This window comes from Otolemur garnettii, unplaced genomic scaffold, assembly GCF_000181295.1.
Source record: "Otolemur garnettii isolate 467f Iridium unplaced genomic scaffold, OtoGar3 scaffold00019, whole genome shotgun sequence".
NCBI classification, from domain to species: domain Eukaryota; kingdom Metazoa; phylum Chordata; class Mammalia; order Primates; family Galagidae; genus Otolemur; species Otolemur garnettii.
This window is the reverse complement of record NW_003852414.1, coordinates 4173922-4191549: the sequence shown is the minus strand read 5'-3', so window position 1 is coordinate 4191549 and position 17628 is coordinate 4173922. Positions and strand designations below refer to the sequence as shown.

Genomic DNA, 17628 nt, shown 5'->3' with positions numbered 1-17628 from the left:
AGTCATTGGTTAGGACTCCTTCACTTCCTGCTACCCAACAAAATATTTATGTCTATACTCATTTGTTCTTCCTTTTCTCATATTAAAGCAGAGATATTGTTCCTTCTCATACAGAAGGCTAATTTCCTTCATTTCTGTTTTGGATCCCATCTCAAGAACTTTGATTAGTTTTCTGTTTTGTAGATTCAATCTCTCATTCAGTTGTATCCTTTCTTTTAGTTTCTAAATGTGCTCGTCTATCTCTCATTTGATGCCACCATGTCCTCCAGTTACAGACCTATTTCTCTACCCTTCATTAACCAGTTCTTAAAAATTCTTTTGGGCCTGGCACGGTGGCTCATGCCTATAATCCTAGCACTTTGGGAGGCCAAGGCAGGAGGATCCCTTGAGCTCAAGAGTTTGAGACCAGCCTGAGCAAGAGCAAGACTCCATCTCTACTAAAAATAGAAAAATTAGCTGGGCATTGTGGCAGATGCCTGTAATCCTAGCTAACTTGAGAGGCTGAGGTGGGAGGATTGCTTGAACCCGGGAATTTGAGGTTGCCTATGAGCTAGGCTTATAGGGCACTCTAGCCTGGGGCAACAGAGTGAGACTTTGTCTCAAAAAATATTATTTTGTATGCAAATTTACTCAGTAGGAAAATAGTCCCTAAATTATTGTCAAATAATTGGGAATACAGGGAATACATCCAAAAATATTTATCTGTGAGCAGAGAGAAAAATACTGCAGATGATCTTGAACAACTAAACCAGTTTGCTTTTTTTTTTTTTTAAAGTGTTATTCAATTGATAAACTGTGAAGTGGTTAAACCTAGTGAAGAGGTTAATATAGGCATTCCTTCCTTGTAAGAGCCAACTAGGAGTATGAGGTAAACAATACGAGTTGTTTATGGATTTTCCATAAAACATTAAGAGCTTGGCTGTGGAGCGTACGTTACAGGTTCACAGCCAAGTTTATATTAATTTAGTATACATCATGTCTTACTTCCCAAGCAGTTCTCAACCTACTCAGACTAAATTCTGTCTCCATATCCACGAAAACATTCTTGGTGCCCAATAATTTGTATGTTGTTAATTTCAACAGACATTTTTCTTTGTCTCAGCCATAGTTAACATTATTGAGCACTCCCTGGTTTTTGAAGGCAGTGACTGTTCCTTTGGATTCTGTGAGTTTACACTCACTCCTGGCTACTGTTCCACCTCTTTGTCTCCTTTTCAGTTATCCTTTCACCCCACTAATAAATGTTAGAGTGCCTCAAGATTTTATTCTATACATTCCTTGTTTTCTATTTATCAAATTGGGTGAACCAGAAATGTGGTAACAATCCTTGACAACTCACTTTGATCTATTTCTAATACTCAATCCATCCTTTTGATTTCACTTCCTAAGAAGCTGTCACATGTGTCCACTTTTCACTTTATCTATTGTTTACACGTTTAGTGCCAGTTACCATCATCTTCAACATATGCCTGAAAACCCAATTTATGCCTTCATAATCCACAGGATGAATCTTCACTACACAACTATATTTCTGATCTGGAATTACAAAGTTTTCAGTATTTAAACCTATAATTGCTTCTCTTGAATAGTTTCTTAATTTGGTGTAGCAGAATATTGCCCAAGTGTTTGTAATTATTATCTTCTGCCTTTCAAAGAGCGTTTCTTAAAGTGTAGTTGTAGTTGTAGTTGATGGAACATTAAATTTCACCCAAGCTACATATTATAAATGCACATTAGTGAATTAGAATTTTGGGGTGTGTGTATGTGTGGGTTAGGTATCTACTGCTTTAATAGCCTCCCTTAAGAGATCCTCACACATACTAACATTTGAGAATCTTGGAACAATGTTGTTACTGTTGATAGATTTTACTGTTGGTACAAGCTGGTGAAGTTAACACGTGTGGTCATGTTGTAGTAACAGAGACTCAAGTTGGAGCCATCAGAATGTATGGTGAGCTGCGCCAGAGAAACGTAGGATGAGTCTGTGACCTGTCCTCTTCAGAGTAGTCCTTTTGGAATTTGTGCTCCTTAAGTGTCTTTCATGAAATCATTTACCTGATAATCCCACTGTCTATTCCATGTTGCTTTAGTTCTGTACCTTTATTTTTCTCCCAGAAAGTCCTTCCATTCAAGTTTAATCCCTGTTGGGAAATAGAATGTATCAGCTAGAGTCTAATCAAAAGAAAAAAAAACCACACAGTAATTTGATTAGGGAAATATAATGTGAATAATTGTTATAACAGAGGACAGTATTTACCAAAGGGGTAAGGGTAAGGGCAATTCTAAAGAATATAGGATTAGAAGACATAGGGAACAGTGTCTACTTGTAGGATGGATGGAAGTGGCATGCTCAAGGAAGGACAAATATAAATACTTTTAACCCTCCTTTCCCCCAACCCAGTGCTAAGATCCAGACCTTCAGAAGATGGAGCAGCCATCATCACTGGATGGCAGAGTTTGCTGGGGTGTCATTCTGGGAGAACTTGAACTCATTAGAATGCTGCCCATGAGGGTGGTACACTAGGAGGCCACCCTTTATGGTGCTGGCAAAAACCATATTTCAAAGAGGTATTATATTGCTTGCTGGAAAGCTGTCCGCAAGGGGAACTAGTGGATCTGGCTGAGAAGTTTTGGGGGAAGTTGTGCGTGGGAATGTTCTACGCCAGGGACCTTACCATGAAGCTGTCCATAGGGGTGGTGCTGTTGAAACTTTCTGGGGGTGAGCGCTGCTAGGTATACTGTGCTCTGCCCTCGTAGTAAGCAGAGGGAGATGACAGAACTAGAGAGAAAAGCTGCTTTCTCCTCCAGTGCCTCTCTAGGATGCTCTATTGACAAAATTTAACATGTCATTTGTCAAAGAAGAAATATTCCACTCTCAGAAGCAAGACGATGAAGAATAGATTTTTGAGATGAAAGGCAATACATTGATAAATGTGCCTGATTGGCACATCACCTTTTAGACTCAGTTTATGATGAGTGGGCTCTTCTCTGAGCTCTTTCCTTTGGCTGTGGTTTCCATAGGTCTCCTCTTCCCTTTCACCTGGGCTTCATCCCTTTCTGTATTTTCCTTATACCTAATCACAGACTTCTAGTTCATTTTCCAGCATGTAGTTCTTTCTGTTATATCCTAGCCCCATTCCAGATACTCATTACTGAGATGAAGTTGAAGTTTCTGTTCTCAGTCCTCAAATTTCTCTTTCCAAGGCCCTTAGCTTCTTTTTTCCCTGTGAGCTTTCCCTCCCATCCTAAGGATGAGTGGTGTCTATATTGGTGGATATATGAACTTAGGGGAAGCAACTATTTTAGAATTACTCTTGTAAATATTCTCTGCTATTGCTAGTGTGCTTATTAATGTCTGCACATATTGGCTGTTTCTAGGTTTCTTTCACTGTGTTTTTGGACACTCATCCTTGTTGAACTTTCTTCAAGTTGACCTATTTACCTAGAATATTAGTTATGATCATCATATCCTATGTCTTACTGATGCTTCCCACCACCTGTTACCTTGTAGCTTGGCCTATCCCAAAGGCCTTAAGCCACCCAAGTGAATCTCTGTCTTTCCCATGCAGAGTGAGGATGCGTATATATTAACTTCTGGGAATTAGAGCAAATTACAATATTTCCATAATTTGTCACATTAAGGGTAGTTTTAGAATTTAGGCGAAGCAGTTGTTTTTGAATTGCTCGTATACAAATTTGGGGTTGTATTTATTAGACTTGTTTCCAATTCCTATTCATTAAAGTAATAAACAGAAGATTTCAGTTTAGACATACAAAAGTCATCACTGAACCCCAAGTCTATAGATAATTCCTCAAGTATATTTGTAAATGTATTTTTAAGTATATCACTATTTGACTATAGCCATAGATAAGGGTAACAGTGTCAAAATTACTTAGATTTGATAAGAAAATAATGAAATTTCTTTGAGGAATGGGAGCAAAATGGGTATTTCCTATCTAACTGGTTAATTTTATTATTTTAGATAAGTAAAGATAAAACATTTTCAGAAGCAGAGTTTCATAAGGCTGACAAAGATGTCACTTTAAGTATCAGACAAATCGTAGGACGTGTACAAAAACTTGAAGAACTGAGAGTGCGTCTTAAAACAAAGACTGCACAGGCCTTCAAAGCCATGTTGCATAAACCCCCGTAAGTGAAATAAGAACTAATTGAATTAAGAACAATAAGAGGTGGTATATAGTTAGCACTGAATGTAAGATAATGAGTTGGGACTTGGCGCCTGTGGCTCAAGTGGCTGGGGCACCAGCCACATACACCTAAGGTGGCGGGTTCACATCCAGCCAACAATGATGGCTGTAACCAAAAAAAATAGCTGGGCGTTGTGGTGGGTGCCTGTGGTCCTAGCTACTTGGGAGGCAGAGGCAGGAGACTCGCTTGAGCCCAGGAGTTAGAGGTTGCTGTGAGCTGTGATGAGACAGCACTCTACCCAGGGTGACAGCGTGAGGCTCTGTCTCAAAAAAAAAAAAAAAATGAGTTGGATATTATGGCTATACTCAGAGCTTCTAGATCAAATCAGATCTAGTCAGCTTGTTTCTATTTGAGTTTTTAATAGTCTGAGATGGCACAGTCCAATACATTAGTCACTACCTACATGTGACTATTAAAATTCAATTCAATTCATTAAAAACATCAGTTTCCTAGTCATGCTAGCCACATTTCAAGTGCTTGTAGTTATATGTGGCTATTATTAGAAAGTCATACTGGACATTACTGCCTTTGAAATACCCGTTAAAATACCCTTTCATGCCTGGGTATGGTGACTCACACCTATAATCCTAGCACACAGGGAGGCTGAGGTGGGTGGATTGCTTGAGCTCAAGACTTCAAGAGCAGCCTGAGCAAGATAGAGACCCTATATCTATTAAAAATAGAAAAACTAGCTGGGCATGGTGGTGGGTGCCTGTAGTCCCAGCTATAGGCTGAGGCAAGAGGACCACTTGAGCCCGAGCTTGAGGTTGTTTTGAGCTATGACACCACAGTCCTCTACCCAGAGTGATGGTGAGACTCTGTCTCAAATAATAAAAAACTAAAACCAGAAAAACCTCTTCTTTCACTTTGTAACTCTTAGTGATAAATAGGCAACTATTTAAGACCTGATTAAATATTTCATTGTTTGTGAGTACCTTCATTAAAAATTATCTTAACAGTTCATCCAAGTAAAATTTTTACATTTATGAACAACCATGTTTTTGCATTAAATGTACACAATTAAAAAAATTTTATAGTGTCAAAATACAAAGTTTGTATCCGTAATTGAGAGGGCCCACTATTTATCATATAATTACAGATATCTCTATCAGTGATGAATAAAGGGAGTGGCACTTGAGTTGGTCCCAGTGGGGTTGCTTAACTAGATCCTTGGCTCAGAGGTTCAGATATATTTACTTGAGCTATTTATTATAAGGCATGGAATTAGTTTCAGACTATATATTAATACTTAGCATTTAATTGTCTATTGTATGCTAGGTATTTTTCTAGTAACTTTACATGTATAATGTGCTTTGATCCCCATAACTTTTTTATAGGGAGAATATCCCAATTTTTTTTTTTTTTTTTTTTGCAGTTTTTGGCTGGGGCTGGGTTTGAACCCGCCACCTCTGGCATATGGGGCTGGCACCTCACTCCTTTGAGCCACAGGCACTGCCCAAAAGTATCCCAATTTTAATATGAAGAAACTGAAGCTCAGAGAGGTTAAGTAGCTTATCTGAGGTCATAAAAATTAGTCAGCAGATGAAACAGGTTTCAGTCTAGGTAGTCTCACTCCAGAAGTTGTGCTCTTAAGGATCACACCATTGATAATAATAGTAGTAAAAAGAAACTTTATGTTACTGCCCAGTTTAATGTTGTTAGTATATTTAATTATGTTCATGGAAAACACAGAATTTATAGAATTATGTAGTTTGACTTTTGTACTTCTTTGCTCATAACTAGTTTACCTTAGTGTCTGTGAATAAAGGTGAAAGAGTATGTTGATTTTTATTTGAGAAACTTTATATATCTAGAGTCTAGACCATATGTTCTAGTTCTCATTTAAGGATAATTTAAATTCTTACTCTTTGATATATTAAAATATATTTTATTTATTGGAACTTTAACAGGGAGAAAGAAGTTATCCCCGAAGATTCGTCAGAAGTAGAGAGAAAGTATGAACTCATAGAGCACAAGATAGAAGGTAATTCTGTTTTATACTTGTTTAGCCCTTATAAGGTTTCCTAAGAGTATTAACACATTAAGACTTGTAGTTTAAACATTTACAGTTACAAAATTTTAAATGGTGAATTTGAATAATATTTAATAGTGAGTTTGATATTTCAATAAAAGTTTCTGTTATGTTCCAAATTCTAGGAACGTACAAAATGAATACAACTTGGTTGTTAGCCCCATGAAATTCCCACCTTAGAAAGGACAATAAGTACATTCTGTAGCATTTCAGTACTATTTCAGTAATGCATTGTAAAGGTATGTGTAATTTAAAAAAAATTTTTTAAATTTCAGGTTAATTTGAGGGTACAAACAACTAGGTTATAAGGTTTGCATTTGTTAGGTAGAGTCCCTCTTGTAGTTGTGTCCTACACCTAAGAGGTGTGCCGTATGCCCTTACATTGTGCCTGTTATGTGGGAGCACACCAATTCCCATCCCTCCTCTCTTTTGCCCTCCCCTTCTCCCCGACTTGTATTGAATTGAGTTTTTGTCTTATGTGGGCATGTAATAGATTATCTACTGGCTTCATATTAGTATTGAGTACTAATTGGATACTTGCTTTTCCATTCTTGTGGTACTTTACTAAGAAGAATGTGTCTCAACTCCATCCAGGTTAATAGAAAAGTTGTAAAGTCTCCATCTTTTTATGGTTGAATAGTATTCCAGGCTATACATATATCACAGTTTGTTTATCCATTCCTGGGTTGATGGGCATTTAGGTTGTTCCCACATCTTGGCAATTGTAAATTGAGCTGTGATAAACAATCTAGTGCAAATGTTCTTATGATAAAATGATTTTCTTAATCATTAGAGAAATGCAAATCAAAACCACCCTGAGATATTACCTAACTCTGGCAAGAATGGCTCACATCATAAAGTCCCAAATTTGCAGATGTTGGTGCAGACGCTGAGGGAAGGGAACACTTTTGCAATGTTGGTGAGACTACAAACTAATATAGCCTCTTTGGAAAGAAGTGTGGATCCTGAAAGAACTCAAATTAGACCTCCCATTTCATCCGTCAGTTCCATTAGTAGGCATCTATCCAGAAGAAAAAAGTGTACTTTATCATAAAGCATGTGCAACTTATAGTGGGGCCATAGAAAGGAGCGATCTTTTCAACCAGAGGTAGTTAGGAAGATTTTATGCAACCTAAAAGGGTGAATAGGATTTAGCCAAGTAAAGAGGGAGATATTTGGCATTTTAAGAAGATAACAGCATGAACAAATAGGGAAGTATAACTGGATTGGTATTAGAGTATTCAGTGAGCGATAGGGCTAAGGTAGGAGCGAGTCTAGTTATTGAGGGACTGGATGCTGTGCTAAGGAGCTTGGACTTTCAACGGGAGCAACACTACTAGATTTGATTTAATTTAGTTTAATTTTTTTTTTTTTTGAGACAGGAGCCTCAAGTTGTCCCCTTAGGCAGAGGGCTGTGGCATCACAGCTCACAGCAATTTCCACCTCCTGGGGTCAAGCCAGTCTCCTGCCTCCGCCTCCCAAGTAGCTGGGACTACAGGCACCCGCCACAGTGCCTGGCCATTTTTTGGTTGCAGCCGTCATTGTTGTTTGGCGGGCTGGGCTGGATTCGAACCTGCCACCTTGAGTGTACGTGGCTGGCGCCTTGGCCACTTGAGCCACAGGTGCCAAGCCCTAGATTTAATTTTAGAGATTATTCTGGCCACACTGTAGAAGCTACATTTGGGGAAGTAGGAAGGGGAGGTTATTATATGTCTTATTCAATAAAAGAGAAGAAAAGGGACAGATTTGAGAAATATTTACTAGATGGGACTGCAAAACTTGGAGACTAGATACAAAAGAGGGGAAGTGTAGTAGACTGAATACCATGCTTGTAAGAACAGTCCCAGTTATTGAGGGAAACGCTGGGAGCGGGACAATCTCCTGGCTGGTTTGCAGCCCAGTGACAAACCCTCAAGCAGTCAAGAGGTCTAAAGAGATAAGATTGGTCACTCTTTGGTGAGCAGGTGTTGAGCCTTGAACATTTGTGGTGCATAAGGGTGGGAATAGAGCCTGGGGAAAAGAGCACGTAGCAATCCTCAAGCACGTAGTCCTTGTACGTGGACTCCTCAGACCTGTGGCTCAGCTCTCCCGCACCTCTGGGAGCCTTGCCTCTTGCAAGCTTGCACTTTAAACCTGCGCGCCACCTGTTTCCTGCGCACAGTGTCGGTGTGACATAGCGGCACCAGCAGGGAAGGTAGATGATGCTGGTACCACCAACTTAGATGAGAGAATAGGAGTGGAAACAAGTTTTAATTAAGAAATGATGAGTTCGTAATCTGCGATTACACACATTCCTTCAGATGTCACTATTTGTGTCTTATTGGGAAGATCTGCAGTGTTGGCAGCTATTTTTTTTGTAGGTTTTTCTTTCTTTTGGATGAGTTATTAAAATAAACACTATAAACTTTAAACTGAATCTATATAATTTGCTATTTGAAATTCATAATCACCAATATACTTTTAATTATTTCAGAATTCATAAAAAAGCATCCATCTAAAAAATATACAGAAGCTTTTGAAATGGATCCACGTAAGTTTCCAGTCATATAAGCATTATTATATTAATTTCCTCAGTCAAGTACATTAATTTCTATAATTTTAAGGGGTAATTATTGGGGCAAAAACACAGATTCCCTACAGTTTGGAGCCATACAATTAAGTTGCTTGTCAAGCAAGTTTTGAAATTCTTAGTGAAGGTGGCACAGTAGCAAAACCAGACTCATTTCTGAGAAGTGCTATGCTAGTTCTTGGAGAGCAGGAGGATTCTGAGTTGTGATTAGAACATCCACTGAAATGTTGGCAGGCCTTTGAAGTTAGAGCAGTGTGAATTTACGGCAGGGTTTATGGATTTCATTTCCAGGAATAACTAATGCTTTAACTACAGCTGTGTACTTATTAATGTTCATGAATGTAAAGATCTACTAGAACTTGCATGTCAGATTTCTGACTATTTGTCTGCAAAAAGGAAAAGTTGTCCCGTTCATGTTATAGTACTGGAGAGAATTTTGAAATAATGTGTGGTCTGAGATCCAGTTTAAAGGCAGAAAATAAGATGTGATTGGAACAAGTTGCTGGGAATTCTGCCCTCTTTTAGTTTTAGTTTTAAACCCTAGTGTTACCGCATTTAAGCCAAGGATAGCTGCATATTCTACAGTACTCGCAAGTTCTATAGAGATTTCTGCTCCAAGACTGACTAGGTGGGGTAGAAAGGTATCTAGATCTTTGGAGTGGATAGTGAAAACCTCTTTATACATCTGGGGAAGCCTCTGTACGTCTAAGGTTCGTCCTATCTTTCTCTCTCTCTCTGTCTCTCTGCTTTCTCCCTAATGTTGTGCTCCGTGAATCCTAGTTGCCTTGGTTTCCCAAACACTAAACTTTGTCTCCTACCTGAAAGAGACCAATAGGCTCTGTTTGGGTTGCCCATCCTTATACTATAGGCTGGAAATTCCAGGCAGCAAGCTGGGGTCATCACAAGGCCTTTCTCCTTTATTTTTGTTACATCTTGGACTTACTGTTTTTTAATTTCTGATTAGCACTATATTTTTGTCCCATATTTAAGTGGTTTAAAGTAGAAAGGTAATTCTGGTCCCTGATGCACCATCAGGATGCATGCAGTTGCATCTGGATGAAAGTGGAAATCAGAAAGCAGAGATCTCTGTGCATATGGATAGGCCAATGGGGCACACCTTTCAACCACAGAACCAAATTTCAAAAGGATCAAATGTAGTTGAAATTTCACTCATGGTTTTAGGGGAATCAGAGGACAGGGGTATATTGCACATATGAAGAAAATGCTTTTGCAAATTTCTAAGTGTTTTTTCCCCCATGGCAGTTGCTTCAGTCCTTCAGCTCCATTAGTATAGATCTATTCTCTCTCAATATTGCTAAGTTTCCCTTGTTTACTTGCCTTTTCTCTTAAAGTTCCTCCTTTCATCTTTTCAGGTCAGACTTCTTTTCACTTCTTCTTACTCTCTAAATTCTATTAGATCGTATAGTCTAACTACCAAGACTAAAGCTCCTTTTGTTTTGTACTCCATTTTTATTCTTTTTTAGATATACTTTCATTTTGATGTTGTTGAAATTTTAGTAATTAATAGACTGTTTTAGAGACATTTTAAGTTCCTAGAAAATTGAGCAGGAAGCACAGAGTTCCCACTGAACCACTTTGCCTTTACACAAAGTTTCCCCTCTGATTAACATTTTCCATTAGTGTCATATATTTGTTATGCTTGATGAACCAAGCTTGATGTGTTATGATTGACTGAAGTCCATAGTTTCCACAGAGCTCACTCTTTGTGTTGTACGGTTCTATGGGTTTTGACAAATGTATAATGTTAGGGGTTCAATTTTACAGTGTTTGAGAGACTAGTTTCACTGTCCTAAGAATCCCATGTTACACTATTGAGCTCTTCCTCTGTCTCTCTGAATCTGTGGTAACCACAGATTTTTTTTACTGTTTGTAGGGTATTGCCTTTTCAAGAATGTCATATGTTTGGAATCTTTCTTTTGCCTAAAATTATATGCATTTAAGGTTCCTCCATGTCTTTCATTAGCTTGATAGCGTAATTTTTTCATTGTTGAATGAATCCATTGTATGAAAGTATCACAGTTTGTTTATCTACTTATTGAAGGGCATCTTGTCTCTAAGTTTTGGCTATTATAATAAATAAAGCTGTGGAAAAAGTTATGTGCATGTTTTTGTATAGATGTAGGTTTTCAACTCATATGGGTAAATAAATACCAAGAAACATGATTGCAGTCATGTGTAAGAATGTGTTTAGCATTACGTGTATAGGAAACTGTCAAACTGTTTTTTTTTTTGAGACAGAGTCTCACTTGTCACCCTCAGTAGAGTGCTCTGGCATCACAGCTCACAACCTGAAACTCTTGGGCTCAAGTGATTCTTTTGTCTTAGCCTCCCAAGTATCTGAGACTATAGGTGTTGCCGCAATGTCTGGCTATTTTTAGAGATAGGGTCTCACTCTTGCTCAGACTGGTCTTAAACCTGTGAGCTCAGGCAATTCATCTGCCTCAGGCTCCCACATTGTTAGGAGTACAGATGTGAGCCACTGCGCCTGGCTGTCAAACTATCTTATTTGCATTCCCACCTGCATTAGAGGAGAAATCCTGTTGCCTGACACCTTTGCCAGCACTTTATATTATCTGTGTTTTGGACTCTAGCCATCCTAATACCTGTGCCATGGTATTTCATTATTTTAATTTGTGATTCTCTAATAATGCATGATGTTGAGCATCTTTTCATATGCTTATTTGCCATCTATATATCTTCTTTGGTAAGGTGTCCAGATCTTTTTAAATTAGGCTATTTGTCTTATAGTTGTTGAAATTTAAGAGTTTTTTTTTTTTTTTAAATATAGTGGATATAAGTCCTGTAGCAGATTATGGGTTTGGTAAAGGTTTTTCCCAGTCTGTGGCTTATCTTTTTATTCTTTTCATAGTGTTTTTTGCAGAGCAGAATGAGGTCAAACTTACCAATTGTTTTCTTTCATGAATTGTACCTCTGGTGTTATATGTAAAAATTCAGTTCAAACCCAAGGTCACCCAGAGTTTTCTTCTCTATTATCTTGTAGAAGTTTTATAGTTTTGCAGTTTACATTTAAATCTATGAAAACTTTTGAATTAATTTTTGTGAAATGGATAGGGCCTTTGTCTTGATTCTTTTTTGTTTCGCATGTGGATTTCCAGTTGCTTCAGCGTCATTTGTTGAAAAGACCTTTCTCTACTGAACTGCCTTTGGCCCTTCACCAAATATTAGTTGCACATATTTATATATGTCTATTTTGGGGCTATCTACTCTGTTCATTTATCTATTTTGCTGTTGCTACAGTGTCTTGATTACTGTAGCTCATAGTAAGTACTGAATTTGGATTATGTCAGCCTTCCAACACTGTTCTTCTTCAACATTGTGTTGACTTCTTTGGGTCTGTTGCCTTTCCATGTAAACTTTAGAAACAATTTGTTGGTATCTGTAAAATAACGTTCTGGGATTTTGATTGGAACTGCTTTGAATCTATAAATGAAATTGGCCAAGAACTGACATCTTATCATTATTGAGTCTTCTGTTCTATGAGCATGGAATATTCCTCCATTTGTTTAACTATTAGTTGATTTCTTTTCTTTCCTTAGAATATTTTACTTTCTCTCATTTAGATCTTGTACATATTTTTTAAAATTTATACCTAATTGTTGAAATTTTTGTGCTCATGTAAATGGTGTGTTACAAAGGATACAAATGAAGAGATGCATAGGCCGAGTAATGGGGAAAAGGGCATGGATCTTTCATAATGCAAACATTTTTAATCCCTCTCTCTTGCCTATAAGAAATTCTAAATTTAATTCTTCTGAAGCTGGCTTCTCCTAATATTCCATTTGAATCTTTGAGAAGTATTGGCTTTCCCAAAGCAAAACCTCTCATTGGCTTGTTCTTTGATATACTTGACTTATTTGGTAATCTTAATATATTCTGTACATTTCTACTTGTCTTGTGGTTGTTTATGGTGTTTGCCTTTCATTTTCTCTTTCTAATGAAATTCTGTCCATTCTTTAAGGCTTAGCTTAGTTGTACCGTCTCCCTTTCTCTTCTCAGGTCCTAAATGTTAATTATATTTTTCTATACCAATCTTTTGATATGTAGAATAGAAAAAATATAGTGGATGTTTATTGTATACTTCTATGTTATTTAATATTTTCTTCATAAGTGTCACATCTTGTTAATCTAACAGAAAACTTAGTGCAGGAAGCCTTCTATCATATATGTTTTATGTCATAAGATTGGAAGAGTCTTGTGTTATTACCCTAAGAGTTCATTATGGATGCTTATTATGTTGGTTCCCCCCCCTTTTTTTGTTACTTGTGATTTAGTTTATTTAAAAAATTTTTTTTATTAAATCATAACTTTGTACATTGATGCATTTATAGGGTTCAGTGTACTGCTTTGATATACAATGTGAAATGCTTACATTGAACTAAGTGACATATCCATCATAATTATACTCATTTCTTAATAGTTCTGAAATGTACCATTGCATCAAGCACATTAGGTGAGGTCCCCCCAAATACTCTCCCTCCTCTCATGTCCCCCCTCCCCTCTCCTCTCTCTCCTCTTCCCTTCTAATTTCTGGACTATTCCTCTCTGCTTCTCTTTCTGGACTATAGTTATGTTTTGCCATTCATATGAATGTATAGGTGATTATATATTGATTTCATAGTAGTATTGAGTACATTTGATACTTTTTCCCCCCATTCTTGAGATACTTTACTACGAAGAATATGTTCCAGCTCCATTCAGGTAAACATAAAAGATGTCAAGCCTCCATCCTTTTTTATGGCTGCATAGTATTCCATGGCGTACATATACCACAATTTATTAATCCATTCATGGGTCAATGGACATTTGGGCTATTTCCATGTCTTGGTTATTATGAATTGGGCTGTTTATTGGTCCATTTCCTTCAGATTTTCATATTTCTGGGATTAAAGATTTTTGTAATAATCATTGAGGATTTTTTGAATTTCTGAGGTGTCTATTGTTATTTCTCCTTCTAATAGATGATATTAGAGATTTTACTTTTCTGTTTCTGGTTAGGTTGGCCAAAGGTTTATCAATTTTGTTAATCTTTTCCCAAAACCAACTTTTTGTTTCATTGATCTTGTGAATGATTCTCTTGTTTTCAATTTCATTTAATTCTGTCCTAATTTTGGTTATTTCTTTTCTTCTGCTGGGTTTGGGGTTGGAATGTTCTTCCTTTTCCAATTGCTTAAGATGATCCATTAAGTTTTTGTCTTCCTCTCTGTTTTCTTGATGAAGGCTTCCAATGCTATAAAATATTCTTAGGACTGCCTTTACAGTACCCGACAGGTTTGGATAATCTGTGTCTTCATTATCATTTTGTTCCAAAAATTTGGTGATTTCCTTCTTAATCTCATCTTTGACCCAGCTATCATTCAGCCTAAGATTATTAAGTTTCCATGACTTCGTTTGAGTATGAAGATTCCTATTGTTGTTGAGTTCAACTTTTGTTCCATGGTGATCTGAGAAGATACAAGGAATAATTTATACACTTTTAAATTCACTGAGGTTAGATTTGTGTCCTAGAACATAATCTATTTTGGAAGATGATATCTGTGGGCTGATCAGAAGAATGTATATTTAGTTTTATTAGGATGAAATGTTCTATAGTGGTCTGTAAAGTCCATTTGTTCTAGGGTCAGGTTTAAGTCTAATATTTATTTGTTTTGTTTCTTCTTGGAGGATCTATCCAAAACTGTCAAAGGGGTATTAAAATCCCCAACTATCATAGTGCGGGAAGATATCAAGTTGTTCATATCCATTAAGGTTTGCTTTATAAATTGAGGAACATTCTGGTAGGGTACATAAATATTTGGTAACTATCAAAATCTCTTCATGTTGGGTGTTTCCCTTGACAAATATGTAGTGACCATCCTTATCTTTCTTTATCTTTGTTGGTTTAAAGCCAATTGTGTCTGCAACTAAAATTGCAACCCCTGATTTTTTCTGGTTTCCATTTGCCTGTATATTATAGAAGTCCATCCCTTCACTCTGCATCTATTTTTATCCTTTAAGGTAAGGTGAGATCTTGTATACAGCAGATATCCGGTATGAGTTTATATATCCAGTCAGCCAGGCTGTGCCTCTTTAGAGGATAATTTAAACCATTCACATTAATTGAGAGAATTGATAAGCCTGGTTGTATTTGCAGTGTCATGATTTCTGGATGTCCGGTAGATACTTTTAATCCTTTCACCACTGTGGAAGTTGGGTTTTGTTCAAAAATTTCTGGATGAGTTTACTTTGGAAGTAGAGCATTGATCTGATCATTGTGGAGGATGGGTCTCAGAATATCCTGGAGAGCTGGTTTAGTTATGGCAAATTTCTTCAACATGTCTATGTCATTAAAGTATTTGATTTCTCCATCACAAATGAAACTCAGTTTAGCTGGATACAGGATTCTGGGCTGGAAGTTGTTTTGTTTTAGGAGACTGAAGGTAGATGATCATCCTCTTCTGGCTTGAAACGTTTTGGCTGAGAGGTCTGCAGTCATTTTGATATTTCTCCCTTTGTAGGTGATGCTTTTCTTATGTCTTTTCTTATGTCTGGCTGCTTGCAGAATTTTCTCCTTTGTCTTAACTTTGGCCAACTTAATCACAATGTGTCTAGGAAATGCTTTATTTGGATTGAGTCTTGCTCAGAACTTGGGTTCTGAAAGTGTCTACTAAAGTTCTGTATCTCTTGCAATGCTTGGGAAATTCTCCTCCGAGATCTCTTGGAGTAGAGCATCTGTACCTTAGGACCACTCTTGTCTCCTTTGGAAATTCCTATAAGATGAATGTTTGATCTTTTGGATTGATCCCACAATTCTCTGAGGGAATGATCAGTTTTGCTCTTCATTTGTCTGCTTCTTTGAGCATTTGGGAATGTTCAAAAGCTTTGTCTTTGGTTTCAGAGATCCTTTCTTCTGCCTGGTCAACTCTATTACTGAGGGATTCTACTGTACTTTGGAGCTCCTCAACTACCGTTTTTGTTTCTTTGAGCTTCTGGGATCTCTTTTCTCATTATCTTTGGTGGCTTTGTCTTTGAATTCATTAATTTCTTGAGACAATCTTTGGAATTCAATTTCTATCTTTTCTTCCATTCTATTTATCTTATTTGCCATCCATATTCTGAATTCAATTTCTGACATTGCTGCCATTTGTCTATGCATGGCATCTTCAGTTGTATCTCCTTTGTCATTTCTTGGACAGGTTGATCTATTCTGGTTATTTGTGTTGCCAGAGTTCTGTTGGATTCACACCATGTTTATTTTCTACCATTTGGTTATTAGAACTGGGAGGGTGAGATTGAGTAGGGGTTACTAGATAGTAGAGATAGCTCCTTACCAAAGTGCTAGGCTTTGTAATTGTGGCTTATCTCCTACAACCTTACGAAGACCCCTTTCAGAGTTTTGACCAGAGACTCTGAGAACCTACTTGGTGAGATAGTGCAGGCTAGCTCTGTTTTGATATTAGCCAACCTCTACCCTATCCTAAGAAGCCACTGTATTAGGTTTAAATCTCAGCTGTGAAGAGATACAAACAGTTGTGGTGCCCAGCCCCCACCCTTCAGTTCTTTTCCGCTACAGAATTTCAAAGGTCAACCTTAGAATGTCCCTGAGTGGATAGCCCCAGACCTGAGTTCTAATTAAATTGTCTCAGGCAGTGTAAACTCTGCTCAACAGCGAGGGATTTAAGGGTCTCTAGCAGCGCAATTTGAGTCAAGGATCAATACCCCCACCTGCCAGACTCAGTCCACATTGTTCTCTGCTTCTCTGCTCACAGGCCCAGTTGGAGCCAGAGGCCATGCCCCTGCCCACTGGTCTCAGTCCACACCCAGCTAGCTTCTGCTTGCCAGACTAATTGGAGTCAGAGGACCACGACCCCCACGACTCCCACCTGCTAGTCCCAGTCCAGTCCCAGACTTGCCTGGCAAGTCTCTGTTCACAGGCTCTGTTGGAGTCAGGGCACCGCACCCACCAAAGAAGTGCCCTCTTTGCATCTTAGAGTCCTCTGTTCTCCCATGTCATACGGAGGTCAGATAAACATGACCTCAGTCCAGTTTTGTCACTTATGAGGTGCATAGTTTAGATGAAGTTAGATAGCCTGAATTTATTTATTTGAAAATAGTGACAGCATCTTCTTTTTGGGTTCATTTTAAGATGAAGAGAATGCAAAATAACATGGTGACTTGCACATGATAGGTATTTAATAATATGGTAACTCTTATCATAACCATTTAATTCTTTAATACTCATGTGGCCTACTGTCTCACTTTATGCTTGTTTGTTTTCCATATCTGTAGCAGTTGGTGATATTAGCATGGAACTATAACCTTAGCTGTTTGTAATACCTTTGAAATTTTGCTTTTTAAACTTTTTACTATAGAAAATTCTTATTCAATAACTCATCGTTTGAATATCATGTTGGAAATATTTGAAGACCAGGCAAATATGTTGGAGAGGTAAGCTTTTAAAATTATTTCTTCTTTTTTGCATATTTAAAAAAATTAGCATCTATGTTTTTATCATGTATATGGTTAGTTACAAAAACAAATGCTGAAATTAATTTATTGCCAAAACATTGGAAACATAAAGAAAATAAGACCTCTATCAAAATATTTAGAGTTCTTATAGCAATTTTTTGTGTTAGACATGTGAATAATTTTTAAATTAAAAATGATGAAAACATAGAATGTAAAATAGAATGTAAAATGCTATGGAAAAACATTATGGGCTGGGCGCCTGTGGCTCAAGCGGCTAAGGCGCCAGCCACATACACCCAAGGTGGCGGGTTCGAATCCCCAGCCCAGGCC

At 37.5% G+C, this 17628-nt stretch overlaps 1 protein-coding gene across 1 annotated transcript in view; it reads left to right on the top strand.

Annotated features, from left to right (window-relative positions):
- CCDC7 (coiled-coil domain containing 7) overlaps positions 1-17628 on the top strand; it is a 65963-nt gene that overhangs the window by 15970 nt on the left and 32365 nt on the right. The window contains exons 6-8 of the mRNA XM_023511475.1: positions 3984-4150; positions 6121-6194; positions 17202-17277. Of these exons, the coding sequence (XP_023367243.1) occupies positions 3984-4150; positions 6121-6194; positions 17202-17277 (317 nt within the window). The remainder of the gene's footprint in view (positions 1-3983; positions 4151-6120; positions 6195-17201; positions 17278-17628) is intronic.